Genomic DNA, 17,122 nt, shown 5'->3' with positions numbered 1-17,122 from the left:
TATATATATATATATATATATATATATATATATATATATATATATATATATGGGTCAAATCAAACTTAATTCCCAACCTATTTAATTACAAAATATAAAAATAAATTAAGAATAAAACCCCCCCCCAAATCTCCCTTTTTTTTTACCTGAAAATTTTCTGATTTTTATCTGTATTTATTTTGTCGCACCAAGGGTCAATACATGCAGTCATATCTCATTTATAGATAATATTTTGTACTTTTAAGGACCTTCACCAAAGTGATATTATTGGCGATACCTTCTTGCCCTCTGTATTGCTGGGGTGCAATACCAGTAAATATTAGCTGGTACTATTGATAATATTCATAAGAGTTCTGAAAGAGAATAAAATAGTTTTTAGAGGTTTTAAAAGAGTTGACTGGTGTTGAATGTTGGAGATTGCTATAGATTCCTGGAGAGCTTACAGGGATGAGGAGAGATACTGATGTGGACACAAGTGCATTCAAGGTGTACCAACGAAGAAGCGCCAACTACAAGTGTCGTCCTTGTGGATAGGCGACTATTGAGGAGCTGAAGACTTTTCACATGTAATTGGACATATAGAAGACCCCACTTAGGGAAGACACATGTGAAGGAAGATTGGAGAAAGAAGACCGAGCGCCCAAACTTTTCCATACTTATGTTATTTGCGCGTTTTTGACTTAATTAGGGGTCTTTTAGTAATTTTATATCTTTATTTGCTTATCCTAGGGGTATTTTAGTAATTTTATGTCTTTATTTGCTTATTTAAGTGGGATAAAGCCCTAAACTCGAATTTCAACTATTGATTAATGAAAAGCAAACCCTTTGGTTGCCTCCCTCCTCTCTTCTCTCTAATGGTGCTTCTCCTTTCCCCTTGATCTTCTTCTTCTAATTTCTTCTTGTGCCCCTCTAACTTCCTTAAGGTAATAACTTTCTTCCTTCTATTTTTCAGTTTTGGCTAATTCTTCTTCGATCAAAATCTTGAGAACCGATCTAAACCCTAAATCCCCAAATTCTCAAATCCCTAATCCGAGAAACTTCTTGGTTCTTCGGACTAGTGATCTTCATTGATCGATTGGGTGTGACCATGCAAGATCGGGAGGTCTCATCCCTCGCCGGATCCAACCTAAGTAGTAATTGAATTCCATACTCCATGGTTGTAGTGATGGCCCGCTCCATTGCATGTTTCCTTTATGATTTTCTCAGTTATGATGATTACTATTAGAATTTTATATCATTTATTCCTTTTATTTTCGCTGTTTAATTATCTCCATGAGCATGCATCATAATTAGGGCTGTCCTGCGTCAAATTTGGTATCAAAGCCTAGGCTTGCATGGTTTTTGTCTAGATCGAGTTATTAAATTAGGGTCTTGATTTTTAGGTTTAACTTAGGAAAGTTCCAGGTTTAGAAAGTTTTCAATTTTAGAAACTTTCCAATTTTAGAAAGTTCCTAATCTGGAAAATTTCCAGATTTGAGTTGTTTCCTGTTTCAACTTAATTGTTTCAGTTCATAGTAGTTTTGCATTCATCGCATTCATCTTGAAAGTCATAACACCTAGTAGTCTAGTTAGGTAGAGTTTGGTTCAAGTCTTCATTGTATGCCCACGAGAAGAGGTAGAGGTTTCGGACTTCAACCTACCATGAATAACGAGCAGTTATCTGAGCAACTTGCTCAATTGATACAAAAGATAACCGCCCTAGAAGCGGGTCAAAGGCGTGAGTTTGCCCGCCTTGAGAACCAAATTACCACTACCATGACTAAGGTGGAGTAACTAGAGGCGTCCCAAAAGGAAAACCCCGCTGTAGGGGAAGATGCGCACTCCCAAGTGGAAGGAATCATGGAAGAACGTGCTGCCACACGTGGTGGTAGTGAGGATAGAGATCGTGGTAACGGTCGTGGTGTGGTGCGAGAGGCACGAGCCACATGTGGTCATCAAGACCGCTATGATCTAGATGAGCGTGCGATGAAAAGTGTGAGAGTTGAGGCCCCGAGTTTTGATGGGCGCTTGGATCCCAAGGCATTCCTTGACTGGGTTGCTAACATGGACCACTACTTTGAGTGGTATGGCATGTCAGAAAACCGTCAAATGCGGTTTGCTAAGATGAAGCTTGTGGGTCAAGCCAAGCTCTTCTGGACCAACACCGAGCGTAGGATAGAGAGAGTTGGTAGAGCCCCTATCACACATTGGTATGAGATGAAAGAGAAGTTAAAGGAGAAGTATCTTCCTCTCTCATACCGTCAGAAGCTCCTTGACCAATGGCAATCCTTATGCCAAGGGTCAATGCCTGCCGCTGACTACATCGCTAAATTTGAAGAGTATGTGATGCGATGTGATATCCGAGAAGACCCTCTAGTAACGCTCTCGCGTTTTAAGATGGGCCTTTGTGCGGATCTTCAGCGCGAGCTTATTACTCGGCCCTTAACGGACTTAGATGAAGCATATCAAGTCGTGCAGGAGTTAGAGCAGTATCTGAAGGCTCCTGTCGTTCGTCGTTTTGAGTCCCAAGACTCCAATGCTAGATTTAATTCCCAAGGAACTAGACCTAATATTGGTAATCAACCTAGGGCACAGGCGACCATTCCGCCTAGGCCTAGGGAGGACAAGGGAAAAGGGGTTCTTTGTGCCGGTCCTAGTAACATGAGCCAAGTGAGGTGCTATGAGTGTGGCAACCTTGGCCACATGTCTAATCAGTGTCCTACGAAGAGCCGTGGGAGAGCCTTAGTTATAGGCGAGTCCCACGAGGGTGGAGATGACCAGGGTGATTATAAAGTTGAAGAGTATCACCCTGAAGGAGGACTTACTGATGAAGAAGTGGATGGAGAAGCAACGCTTGCAGTAGTCAGGCGTGTGTTAGCTCAGTCTAGAAGTAGTGCTGACTGGCGTCGAAGCACTATCTTCTACATTATTGCCAAGTGTGGTGAAAAGAATTGTATGGTGATAGTGGACAGTGGAAGTTGTCAGAATGTGATTTCTACTAGCACCTTAGATCGCTTAAAACTGAAATCCACACCTCATCCAGACCCGTATAAAGTTTCTTGGGTTGACAAGACATCCCTACCTGTCACCCAGCAATGTCTAGTCCCCATCGAGTTTGGGTCATACAAAGAGTCCCTGTGGTGTGATGTTTTACCTGTGGATGTGGGACATGTTATCCTAGGTAGACCGTGGCTATTCGATAATGATGTCACGATCTTTGGCCGTTCGAATGCATGTACTTTTATGTATAATAGTAAAAAGATCAAACTTAATCCCATGCCACCTGAGAATACATTAGGGAAGAAGAAGGATGAGAAGGCAAGTGAGCCTAGAGAAATGGGAAAATCCAAACCTAAGTCTTTACATATAATCAGCGCAAGACAGTTTGAAAAAGAAGCTAAGGAGGATTCTATGGTGTATGCCCTTGTGGCTAGAGAAATTACACCTGAGGTTCCATCAGAGTTGCCTTGTGAGGTGACCTCGGTCCTGAAGGAATACAGTGATGTATTTCCTGAAGACTTACCGAATGAGTTGCCACCTATGAGGGACATACAGCATGCCATTGATCTTGTCCCAGGGTCTACTTTACCGAACCTTCCCCACTACAGGATGAACCCTGCAGCGCATGCAGAGTTGAAGAAGCAAATTGATGAGCTTCTGCAAAAGGGTTTCATCCAAGAGAGTATGAGCTCGTGTGCCGTGCCTGCATTGTTGACGCCAAAGAAAGACGGCACGTGGCGCATGTGTGTGGACAGCCATGCCATAAACAAAATTACTGTCAAGTATAGGTTCCCTATACCTAGACTTGATGATATGCTTGACATGATGGCCAGGTCCACTATATTCTCTAAGATAGACCTCAAGAGTGGATATCACCAAATTCACATACGCCCAGGAGATGAGTGGAAGACGGCGTTTAAGACGAAAGATGGGCTGTATGAGTGGTTGGTCATGCCCTTTGGCTTCACTAACGCACCCAGTACTTTCATGCGGGTGATGACACAAACTTTGAGGCCGTTCATGGAAAAATTCCTAGTGGTGTACTTTGACGATATTCTTATTTATAGTACCACTAAGGAATCACACCTTGAACATTTAAAGAAGGTCTGTAGTGTCCTTAGGAAGGAAAAGTTGTATGCTAATCTTAAGAAATGTGCATTCATGTCTAACCAAGTTGTGTTTTTAGGATTTATAGTGTCATCTGAAGGGATGCGGGCAGACCCTGAAAAAGCCAGGGCCATAGTTGAGTGGCCAGAACCAAAGAACATTCATGAGGTGCGAAGTTTTCACGGCCTAGCAACTTTTTATCGTCGGTTCATTAGGGGTTTTAGCATGATCATGGCTCCCATTATCGAGTGCATGAAAAAGGGAGAGTTCGTGTGGTCTAAAGCCGCCATCAAGGCTTTTAAAGAAATTAAGGGCAAGATGGTGGAAGCTCCTGTCATGCGTCTACCTGACTTTTCTACAGTCTTTGTAGTAGCGTGCGATGCGTCTGGTGTCGGTATAGGTGGAGTGTTGAGTCAAGGACACCCAGTGGCCTATTTCAGTGAGAAACTGAATGAGGCAAAACAAAACTACTCCACTTACGATAAAGAATTTTATGCGGTAGTGCAATCCCTGAGACATTGGCGACACTACCTCCTACCGTAAGAATTCGTTTTGTTTTCTGACCATGAGGCTTTGAGATATTTGCATTCTCAGAAGAAACTCAACCCAAGGCATGCCAAGTGGGTAGCATTTCTTCAGGAATATTCGTTTGTTTTGAAACACAAGGCCGGGGTTGAAAACAAACCAGCGGATGCCCTTAGTAGGAGAGCGGCGTTGCTCAACTCCTTGAGTGTAGAGGTAGTCGGATTTGAGCAACTGAAAGATGAATACCCCATATGTCCTGATTTTGGGGGTACTTACGCGTCGCTCTCTAGTGACCAACAAATTATGGGTGAATATGTTCTTAAAGATGGCTTTCTTTTCAAGGGAGACAGAATTTGTATTCCCCGTATGTCCCTTCGTGAATTCCTCATCTGAGAGCTTCATTCAGGAGGGATAGCTGGCCATTTTGGTCGTGATAAGACCATTGCCCTCATGGAAGATCGTTTCTATTGGCCAAGCCTCAAGCGAGACGTAGCCAAAGTTTTAGGGCAGTGTCGAACATGTCAGCTGGCAAAGCAAAGAAAGCAAAATACTGGGTTGTACACGCCATTGCCAGTGCCACATGCTCCGTGGCAGGACATTAGTATGGACTTCGTGCTCGGGCTTCCCAAGACTATAAAAAAGCACGATTCCGTTTTTGTCGTTGTGGACCGTTTTTCTAAAATGGCGCATTTCCTCCCATGTTCGAAGACGTCAGATGCGTCTCATGCTGCTCGTCTCTTTTTTGATGGTATGGTGCGTCTCCATGGGTTACCTAAAACCATAGTGTCTGATCGTGACGTTCGATCTCATTTGCAATTTTCTACTGCTTACCACCCACAAACAGATGGTCAAACTGAAGTGGTAAACCGTAGCCTTGGAAATCTTCTACGTTGTCTAGTGGGTGAACATGTTAAGACGTAGGACCTAATTTTACCAACTGCTGAACTTGCTTATAATGGGTCAGTTAATAGATCTACAGGGTTGAGTCCTTTTGAAATTGTAAGTGGTTATAAACCTAGAATGCCCATAGATCTCTTACCTATGTCTGTTACCCAAAGGTCTTCTGAGTCAGCCGATGCATTCGCACGCCATATTCATGATTTGCATACACATATTAGACAGCGGTTAAATAAAAGCAATGATGATTATAAAGTTTCAGCTGATTCTCATCGTAGAGTGCAAGAATTTCAAGAAGGAGACTATGTAATGGTGCGAATAAGGCCAGAGCGATTCTCTCAAGGATCTGCAAAGAAATTACAAGCCCGTAGTGCTGGACTATTCAAGATATTACAAAAGGTTGGGTCCAACGTGTATCGGGTTGACCTTCCACTTGAAATGAGCATTAATCCAACTTTTAATGTGGAAGATTTAGTCCGTGCCCATACTCCCATTGTTGATACATCGTCCCTTTCATGGCCTTTTTCTGAGTTTGCTACCCAACCCCTTCCACCCCCTCCTCCACCCATTACCCATAAAGAAGCAATTGAGGAAATCTTGGATGACGAGATAGTATCCACGAGAGATGGAGGTTTCCAAAGGTATCTTGTCAAGTGGAAAAACAAACCATCGTCTGAATCTACGTGGCTGTCGGGCGACGCATTGCAGGGTATTGATCCAGATCTACTTGAGTGCTACAAAAGTTTCAACTCATCGGAGTCGAGTTTTTCTCACCCGAGGGGAATTGATGCGGACACAAGTGCATTCAAGGTGTACCAACGAAGAAAGCGCCAACCACAAGTGTCGTCCTTGTGGATAGGCGACTATTGAGGAGCTGAAGACCTTTCACATGTGATTGGACATATAGAAGACCCCACTTAGGGAAGACACATGTGAAGGAAGATTGGAGAAAGAAGACCGAGCGCCCAAACTTTCCCATACTTATGTTATTTGCGCGTTTTTGACTTAATTAGGGGTCTTTTAGTAATTTTATATCTTTATTGCTTATCCTAGGGATATTTTAGTAATTTTATATCTTTATTTGCTTATTTAAGTGGGGTAAAGCCCTAAACTCGAATTTTAGTAATTTTATGTCTTTATTTGCTTATTTAAGTGGGGTAAAGCCCTAAACTCGAATTTCAACTATTGATTAATGAAAAACAAACCCTTTGGTTGCCTCCCTCCTCTCTTCTCTCTAATGGTGCTTCTTCTCTCCCCTTGATCTTCTTCTTCTAATTTCTTCTGTGCCCCTCCAACTTCCTCAAGGTAATAACTTTCTTCCTTCTATTTTTCAGTTTTGGCTAATTCTTCTTCGATCAAAATCTTGAGAACCGATCTAAACCCTAAATCCCCAAATTCTCAAATCCCTAATCCGAGAAACTTCTTGGTTCTTCGGACTAGTGATCTTCATTGATCGATTGGGTGTGACCATGCAAGATCGGGAGGTCTCATCCCTCGCCGGATCCAACCTAAGTAGTAATTGAATTCCATACTTCATGGTTGTAGTGATGGCTCGCTCCATTGCATATTTCTTTTATGATTTTCTCAGTTATGATGATTACTATTAGAATTTTATATCATTTATTCCTTTTATTTCCGCTGTTTAATTATCACCATGAGCATGCATCATAATTAGGGCTGTCCTGCGTCAGATACATTTTGCCATGCTAACAATTTCATTATAATTAAACAAAAATGAACTATAATGTAATTTTGTAATGACAAATACATTGACACAGACTTTTAGGGCCACAATTCTCACACTTGGTAAGGCTGAATTGGAGTGGGTCTCCCCAACTCATTCATACTTATTCTTTTCATGACTAGGGGTACTCAAGGGATTTTTAATGTGAGAAATCAGTGAATAAAATATCAAGTTCTCAATGCTGTTTAATACTTATCCTTGCACCTTTAGCAATTAAATTTAAACAAAAATAAAATTACTTTGCTTATCACTTGCACCATTTAAATCTTATGGCTTGCATTCTCATTGGCTTCTGAAAATCAATTCCCTTGAAGGACAGATGATGCTAATATTTATCGCGATGCGTGCATGAAAATCATCTTTATTCTTGTGTTTTTGGTGTATGTTGTTCTCATCACAGTTTAATGGTAGTACATTGCCCATGTAACACAGGCTCAAGGAAATTCATTTGAAAAGAAGCTTTTGTGGCTCCTTGGAACAGCAATTCATGCTCTGGAGGTAAATGCTTGATTCAGTTAATTTTTCCTACAACAAAATTAAATGCCAAAGTTGTGTTGATAAAAGAATAGTCTTCTATGATACTTTGTTCCGTAAAACTCCAGTGTATCTAAGTTGGTTTCCTTTGATGCTTGGACAAAGGCAAGGATGTGCCACTTTGCGAGGGACTTACTCCAGATCCACTTCGGTTCTGAATACTAGGAACATTAGTTATTTGTAATTTTCATTGAATGTACCCAAGCCTGCCTGGATTGTTGATGCTAAATTTTCGAATCCAGGTTGCACAACCGTAGTTCATGGTTAATTTGTGATTTGGAGTACTTTTTAGCAACCCAAAATTATGGTCCTACACTTATGGTTAAATTATAAGTTAATTTTAAGTTTATAATCTAGAAAACTCCATCTAGTTGGGTTCTGAATACTATGAACATTTGTTACTTGGAATTCGTTGTCAATGTACCCAACATTACCTAGATTGTTAACCCCTATGTTTCCAATCCAGTTTGCACGGCCTAGTTCATGGTTCATTTGCGATCTGGATTATTGGTTACTTGGAATTTGTTGTCAATGTAGCCAACATTACCTAGATTGTTAACCCCTACATTTCCACTCCAGCTTGCACGACCTAGTTCATGGTTCATTTGTGATCCGGATTATTATTATTATTTTTTTAATTTTTAGCAACACAGAGTTATTGTCCTAAACTTTTGGTTAAGTTACAAGTTAATATTAAGCTTATAATCTAGAAAACTCTAGATCTACTCAGGTTCTGAGTACTAGGAATATTACTTAGCTGGAATTTGTTCTGAACGTACCCAACATTACCTGGATTGTTAACCCTACATTTCCAATCCGGCTTGAACAAGTTAGTTCATTGTTCATTGTGATCTGTATTATTAATTTTTTTTTAGCAACCCCAATTTATGGTCTCGCGTTATGGTTAAGTTGTAAGTTAATTATAATCTATAAATTTATGCATCGAGTCACACAGTAGCATGTATATGATATTATACTACTCTGTTTGGTATTCATGATAATGATATTCGTCATTTCAAATATAAATACAATGTCAACTTATAAACAAATTATATTGTATATTTTTGAAGGTGTACTGAGGCGAGGGAGGGAGGGAGGGAGGGAGGGGTTAATTCGTATCCTGAATGCCCAGATGAGAAGGTGAGAAGGGTTGGGGTTCGTATCCCGAGTGTTGATTTGTACCAGTATGAGTGATGGGGAAGGAGGATGGGTTTGATTTGTATCCCAAGCATTGATTCATCATTCCCAAATGATCTTACCTGAGGAGGTAGTGGACAAATTTAGGAAGGAGGAGGGAGACATTGATTCATGACCCAGGATTTGGATTAGAAGAGAGTGAGAGACATTGAGAGAGATGTCTATCGGTATACCGGCATTTGGATTTCAAGGAACAGACTTGAGTGAAGCTTTTCATCTCATTTTTGTCTTATTTGGATATCAAGGGGTGTTCTAGGATGTTCGTCAAGTCATACCAAAGAAATTCTGTTTATTATTTCATGAATTTTTTCTAAGCCAATGCAACTGTGGAGCTTCTTGAATTTTTAAGGTGTAGAATCATGCTTTTAGTTGCATGATCCTTCTAAGCAGGTGCCACTCCCACTTGGAATTGCCCTTTGAACTCACGCTTTGGCTCCTATTTCCTAGCTGTTTGTAATTGCTAACAGTTTGAAACAGATAATCCTCTGCTCTTGAACCCGAACCTCTTGCTGCTTCACTTCATGCTTCATGCAACTATAATCATGCCGAGGCAATAAATTCATCCATGGGAATAAGAATACTTTAGCAGGAGATCTGGCTTTTGGTTTTTTGCAGTTGAAGGCATTGGCGGAAACTAATTTGACATGATAATTGTGGGGGAATAACAAGGTTTCTGGAGGAAAACTTTTCAGGGGAGAGGATTTGTCAAATCTATAGGTTTTGACCATCTCTAGTTGCATGATCCTTCTAAGCAGGTGCCACTCCCACTTGGAATTGCCCTTTGAACTCACGCTTTGGCTCCTATTTCCTAGCTGTTTGTAATTGCTAACAGTTTGAAACAGATAATCCTCTGCTCTTGAACCCGAACCTCTTGCTGCTTCACTTCATGCTTCATGCAACTATAATCATGCCAAGGCAATAAATTCATCCATGGGAATAAGAATACTTTAGCAGGAGATCTGGCTTTTGGTTTTTTGCAGTTGAAGGCATTGGCGGAAACTAATTTGACATGATAATTGTGGGGGAATAACAAGGTTTCTGGAGGAAAACTTTTCAGGGGAGAGGATTTGTCAAATCTATAGGTTTTGACCATCTCTAGTTGCATGATCCTTCTAAGCAGGTGCCACTCCCACTTGGAATTGCCCTTTGAACTCACGCTTTGGCTCCTATTTCCTAGCTGTTTGTAATTGCTAACAGTTTGAAACAGATAATCCTCTGCTCTTGAACCCGAACCTCTTGCTGCTTCACTTCATGCTTCATGCAACTATAATCATGCCAAGGCAATAAATTCATCCATGGGAATAAGAATACTTTAGCAGGAGATCTGGCTTTTGGTTTTTTGCAGTTGAAGGCATTGGCGGAAACTAATTTGACATGATAATTGTGGGGGAATAACAAGGTTTCTGGAGGAAAACTTTTCAGGGGAGAGGATTTGTCAAATCTATAGGTTTTGACCATCTCTAGTTACTGAGTTGATGTAATTGGTAATCCATCAGAAAAATCCTCCACCGCAAACAGCCCCTTGGAGAAGCAAAAGAAAGGAGAGGCGGTAAGTTAAATAACAATACCATGACCTGGATGGTGATGATGATTATGTCTGGACCATTACCTCATGTAGTATGGACCGTTACCTCATGTAGCATGGATGACACGGTGCTATTTCTGGATGTTGCTAAGATAAAGGTTCAGGAAGGCAGCATAAACGAAAGAATAAATGTGTAATGATATAGGAAGAGTTGAAGGAGCAGCTGGTTATGTTGGTGATGTAGATGGCTTGGCCATCTTTGGGTGTTTTGACAACTGCTGGTAGGCAATTGTGCTGGTTGCTAGGGCTGCATCATGTGGATGTGCTACTCTACCTTCATGACCAAAAAGCAAAGAGGAAGAAAACAGAAAAATACAAAGAAAGACAATGAAGACAATTGAGCATTCTTTTGCAATGCTGATACCCTTTGGGTGTCCTAGGATTCTGCAGTACAAAGAATGTGTACAACTGTCATGAAGTTAGTTGAACTGTTTTACAATCTACACTTACTGACTAAAGGCAGAAGATGTAGTTCAAGAACCTGTGGATTATTAACTGAAGTGTAGTATTATATATGGATGGAAAATAGTTTTATGTTCACAACAAAGACAATAGCAGTTCTGCTTGCTGACAATAATGGAGATAGGATGGGTTTCTATACTTTCTAGGTGACTCTGGTAGCTTGATTCTGTATCAAATTGTAGCAGCCGCCTCCACAAGGGGTCTAGATCCTCAATCATTACATTTTGCCTCTACCAGGGGTTCAGATTCTGGATGAAATAGTGTAGTGTCTTTTAGGAGTAAGTACGAGTTGAAGGCTCTAAAAGGGCAAGGGGAAGGCCCAAAGGGACATGGATGGTGGTAGTAAGAAAAGACTTGATGACATATGGTCTAACTGAAGGTCTGGCCCTTGGTATAGTGGAATGGGGGAACATGATTCATGTAACCGATTTTCAATTAATTGGGATGAGGCTTGGATGATGATGATGGTGGTTTATATGATGTTAGTTGGTACTAAGCAGTATCATGTTATCTTTTTCACCTTGTCGTTTCTAAGTGTAGCTTATGTAGACAATTTCTGTATCTTGTAACTGAAGTTACAAAATGGAAAGCAATGCCTGTAACTTGTTTTCTGAATTCTTTGGCTTTAGTCTGAATTTTTTCTTCTGACTGTAAAAATGAATCAGTCAATTGTAAATTATCTTTATCTGAGATATGTGATGTATCAACTTGTAATTGAGCCTGTGCGAATTGATAACTTAGTGAGAATTTATGAACTTACTAATTAGTGTAGGTGCTGCACCAACATTTCAGCCCATCTTTTCTGTGCTTTTTTATTTCTATGGAGCAAAGACTTAGAAACCCAATTCAGCTCAAGGAATTCTTGAGTTTTGATGGATTTGTCCCTTATTTTGTTCGAGTTTCAAGATCTTAAGCATTGAGTGGCATGTAACGATATCAATACTCTGAACAATGTGTGATTATGCTATGATTGCATGGCAATGGCTCAGGCGACCACTTTTCTGGTCACAGCCCAGGGCAATTGTAACTGCCCTGAACATGGAGAAGATGCTCCTCCCTCCTGACCACCTCACTAAAATGCTTACCCCCGAGAAATGAAGGGGAAAATTTTCAAATTCATTACTACTATGCTGGTTTAAATCTTCAAGCTTTAGTGACCAAAACTCGAGCATATCTCTACATGGCTCTCTTCTTTGCTTTTTATTTTTATTTAGCTTTGAAAGAAAGGAAAGATCAGTTAGGTTGGACGTCCAACCCTATTGTATTTATAAGATAAAATATGCAAATTACATAAAATACCCTCAAGTAAAAGGGCAAAATTAGGAAAAAAAAAAAACCTATAGCTTGATATTTAGCCTTAACACTGGATCTTGCACTAACAATTTACTTCTTAGTCTTCCACATAACAAGATGTCCTCTAAAAAAAGTTTAATACCCTATTTTAGAACGATGATCATCAAGAGATCTCATGCAATCTGCATCTGAATAATCTTCAATAATCAGATGATTATAACAACTAAATAGAATGCCACATCCTGGAGAAGACTTGATGTGGCGAAGTATGCAACGAACAACTTCTAAATGATTGGAGATAGGTGCATGCATAAACTGGCTCACGAGATTTGATTGCATGAGATAGGTGAAGATGAGTAGTAGTTGAATATATGAACTGACCAACCAAGCATTGATACATGTGAGGATAATCAATAAGTGTCTATCATTAGCCTGAAGTTTCTTATTAAGCTATAATAGGGAATTAATAGGTTTGACACTAAGATTACTAGTTGAAATCAAAAGATCAAGAGTATATATTTTCATTGAGACAAAACAATTCCCTTCTTTGAACGAGAGACTGCAATGCCAAGAAAATATTTGAACAGCCCCAAATCTTTAATGTCCAAAACCTTACTTAGATGGAGCCTCAAGTTATAAATCCCACAGCATCATCACCTATAACAATAATGCCATGCACACAGATATTAGCATAATGCCTTGCACATGCTGGTTAACGAATACTGAGTGGTTTGACCGAGTATAAGATAATCCAATACCAATCGAGACCCCACTAAATTTGTCAAACCAAGCTCGAGTGGCTTGCTTTGAACCATGTATCACCTTGTTAAGCAAACATACCTTATTTTTAAAAAGTGTAGTAAATCTAGGAGAATCTGGGGCATGAGAACTCTTTCAATCCATTGTTTGATTGAAGTGCCTTTTGTGTTCGAGTCATCTAGAACCCACTTTATTTCAAATGTGTTTTGTTTGTTGTACTTTTCTGTCTTTTAACAAACTTAAAGTAATTGTAAACTCAACAAGTTTTGAATTAAAATCATGTTAAAATCACGAAGTTGCAGATCACTTATCTGATTTGACTTCAGTTTAAGATCACTTAAAATTTTCTAATTGCTGAAATTTTATTCTGATTGTTGGAAATCTTTTAAAGATCAATGGAATTTACTTTTTATGCTGAAATCTCTTGGAGGCCACTGGAAATGATTTCTAATCCTGCATTTTGCGTCTAGTTGGTAGGAAGTAAGGATATTTGCTGATTTTAGAAATTAAAACCTAAGAACACCTATATCATTTTTGAGAATTGTTGTGGGCCTATGCTAGATAATCATATTAGAATGCTATTGATTCAGGTCATTATTCGTTTGATTGACTGACCAGACAATGTGCCACTGGGTTTCGCCTGCAAATTCCAGTCCTCAAGAAATTTAAGATATATTAGCAGTTTGTAACATTTTGTACATATAGGAAATGCACGTAGGGTCTACTTAGTCCTAATGAAATTTTAATTGGGTCGGTATTGGGCCTGGTAAATTTTCGATAAGCTGTGATTGGATGTAGAATTGGCTTATCTCAGACTCAGGCCTGGTGTTCTATTATCGGGTTAGGCTCGGACTAACCCTGACTTGGCTTGTTGACACCCCTACCGATATTTTTCGAGATATCTCAGCCAATTGTACTTATGCCATATATCTAGGGGATTTCTGCTGTACTCTAACATATGCATTGTCTGCAGTACAGATTGAAACGGATGTCGAGAAGATCGATATAGATTTAGGTAGCAAGTCATTGCTGAATGTTGTTTATTTTTCATGCCTCTATCCTGGCATTTATCTTTTGCTTCTTTGAATGATCCAATATCCTTGGCATCATTGGTTAACCAGAAAAAAAAAACAAAAAACAAAAAAAAACAATGATCTTCATGCTGTGCCCTTTCCTAATGAGACTGAGTTTTGCTTTTGGTGGGTTTGATTTACTTTCTAGTTACTGCTTGTGAATTTACTGCAGGGCCATGATAAATCTAATGGTTCGAGTGGACCAACTCAACGGGCTTCGGCTTTGGCTGCTTTGTCCTCTGCATTCAATCCATCTTCTGGATCCAAAACTTCAGGTCCAAAGCCATCTAGTTCAGGCCAGGGATCACAGAGGGCAGCTGCAGTAGCAGCTCTCTCGTCAGTCCTTACAGCAGAACAAAAGAAGGCAGGGGACGCCTCTCCCACACGGGTCAGCAGAAGTCCTTCAGCTGATCCATCCGGTAGTTCCCTGATGTGATATTTGTTTAGATGTGAATTGTAGTGATATTTGTTTATTTCGAAGATGCTTGCAAAAAAAAAAAGAAAAAAGAAAAGAAAAAAAAGAGCTCATTCTTTCCAAATGACATAAGCATTCTTAGTAGGGGTCCAAAATGTCCTGATTTTATCAGACTGAAAAGATGCTCTCACAAACTACCTTCATGCAAGTTATTGACTGCCTGTTGTTGGATTACATGAATTATCTTCACACGTGCTTATGAAATATGCTAAGCCTGAAATATCTTTCTTTTAGTTCAGGTCAGCATGACATAGAGGTGGGGGCCTGTTCAGTGATCCAGATTATTTATCTGGTGGGCTGCACTGTGGTTTAACAACACTGAAGATCTCCTCCATGGTTCAATGGGTTGGCATTTTCACTTTGCATATGGGACACTGCCTACACTTCCTCAAACATTCGTTTGCAAGCCACAAATCGATTGTTAGAATTCTTTGAAGAGAAATTTTATTGCGAGTGGCCAACCACAGTGGGGTCACCAGATCAACAGTTTTTAACAGTAATTTGGGGGGGGGGGGGGGGAAGGGAATTATATTAAACAGTTGGTATTGAAGAAGACCTCGAAACAACAATCACACCCATTTTTCGCGGCTTTTGTTCCTTCCTTCTTTTTTTTTTCAAAATTTTTTTTTTTTTAATTATTATTATTATTATTATTATTTTTTTTAATTATCTTTTGGTTTTGTTTTAACACCTAGTAAAAATGATGAAAGGAATTCCTCAATCCGAGATAGTCATTGGCTGATTCAGAATAGTTGTCTTTTGGGCTGTTCTATGGGATGCAGGTGGGCTCTATGTTTTTCATGTACTTTTTTAAGTTTGAAACTAAAGACATTCTATATTACTATTGCAGATAGGACGAAGGGTGATAGTTCTCCCACGGTGGAGGATACTCAAGAAGTTTCAGCTGACAAGGAGACCATAGAGGGAGGAGGATCTCCATCTGGATCTGAAAGCAGTGGAGAAGATTTGACACCGAAGGAGTTACCATCCGATGAGAACGGAGGCGGAAGTACATTCAGTTATGAGCGTGTGAAAGCAAAGTCCACCAACCCAGCTAGTGGGATTGATTACAAGCGAAGGGAGGTTTGTGCTTATTTCACAATTAATATATTTACATGTTTTTCTTTCTCAAGAGGAAATAAAGGAGATCGCATATATTGCTTTGATCCTCCTCTAAAAATGGGTGGGCCCATTTCTAAAGCCAATGAGTGTCTGTGGTCGAATTAAGTGGACCCATTCTCAATAATGTCTGTGGAGAATGTGAAGGATGCTCACTCCATACAGACTTTATCTAAAAGGTTCTGCTGTATATACAGGCCACACCGGACGAGTGAGGGTCTGTTTGTTTTTATTTTTTTTTCAAATGTAACTGATTTATGGTGGGATGTTATCGATGAATGGTCTGGTTCTGGGGATGTGTTCCCTTTAGCTTTTTTAAAAATAAAAACTGATTTTGACTAATCACCCTTCAACACGAAACATATGGTAATCCACGTTATCAATCTTTTGTTTCTTAGGCCTATCTATCTGATGCCGAGTTCGAGAGTGTGTTGGGGATGAAGAAAGAAGCATTTTATCGACAGCCAAAGTGGAAGCAGGATATGCAGAAAAGGAAGGCCGATCTCTTCTAAGGGTGGGATACAAAAGGATCAAACGACTGTTTCTACTATTCCTTTCATTTCTTATTCCTTGGTGGATTTTCGTTGAGATGTGGTTAATGGTTATTATGCTTGCATTGCTTTAGTTTGCTGTTTTTCAGATGACAAGACTGCTGCTCGTTTTGTGCCTGCCGGGAGTGTTTTTTTTTTTGTTGAACGGCAGTAGGCCATTCTTTTATTTTATGCGAGCAGATGGGCCTTAGGTTGCTCGCTGGTTTGCTTAGTATGTGTGATAGGGGGAACCCACATGTTTGGGTAGTAACGGTTATGTCTCTTTCATCTGTTTGCTGAAAAGAGGTGTGTATATGTATTAATGGAACAATGATTCATTGCAGGGGTGGGGAGTTCATATTTCTTTCTCGCTGGGCATTGTTGGAATGTTCTTGTTGGTCATATCATGTATAAAAAAGAAATGATGATGATTATGCGGATTTTGGGACGGTGTGATTTGATACTTAAGCGGTGGGATGCTTGATATTTTGGTAGTCAGTGGATGGTAATGACTCTAATTAAAACGTCCACCGTGTCAATAACTGTAGATGGGCCGTAGTCTGAAAATCAAATTGGGAGAACAATTCTAATTTCTAGTGTCATCAGCTGTAGATAGGCTGTGTCGAAAAATCAGATTGAGAGTAATTCTAATCTCTGATTTGTGGAGCATCCGTTGTCAATTTTGGGATAGTGGGACTGTCCACCAAGTGTTTGCTAATTGATGGTCATGTTATCACGTTAGTGTAACTCACACCACAGTGGGATTTCACTACAATGGGTACAGGAACCACAAGCTCCTGTTGAAATGCTTGTGGGCCTCTACACCAAGGACCAGGGCTGTAC

The 17,122-nt window shown here is 39.9% G+C and overlaps 1 protein-coding gene across 2 annotated transcripts in view; it reads left to right on the top strand.

Moving 5' to 3' along the window:
- The window catches only part of LOC131225896 (villin-2), a 55,290-nt gene extending 38,573 nt beyond the window's left edge, over positions 1 to 16,717 (top strand). Inside the window, exons 20-24 of one of the 2 annotated variants that reach the window (XM_058221500.1) lie at positions 7,685 to 7,750; positions 14,328 to 14,574; positions 15,481 to 15,713; positions 16,148 to 16,263; positions 16,375 to 16,717. In XM_058221500.1, the coding sequence (XP_058077483.1) occupies positions 7,685 to 7,750; positions 14,328 to 14,574; positions 15,481 to 15,713; positions 16,148 to 16,261 (660 nt within the window). In that variant the 3' untranslated portion in view covers positions 16,262 to 16,263; positions 16,375 to 16,717. Of the gene's footprint in view, positions 1 to 7,684; positions 7,751 to 14,327; positions 14,575 to 15,480; positions 15,714 to 16,147 lie in introns of both variants that reach the window. The other variant, XM_058221499.1, reaches the window with a different exon arrangement.
- The last annotated feature ends 405 nt before the right edge of the window (positions 16,718 to 17,122 follow it).

This window comes from Magnolia sinica, chromosome 14 (assembly GCF_029962835.1).
Source record: "Magnolia sinica isolate HGM2019 chromosome 14, MsV1, whole genome shotgun sequence".
NCBI classification, from domain to species: domain Eukaryota; kingdom Viridiplantae; phylum Streptophyta; class Magnoliopsida; order Magnoliales; family Magnoliaceae; genus Magnolia; species Magnolia sinica.
Note: the sequence above shows the minus strand (reverse complement) of the source record. Positions and strands in the feature narration are given on the sequence as shown.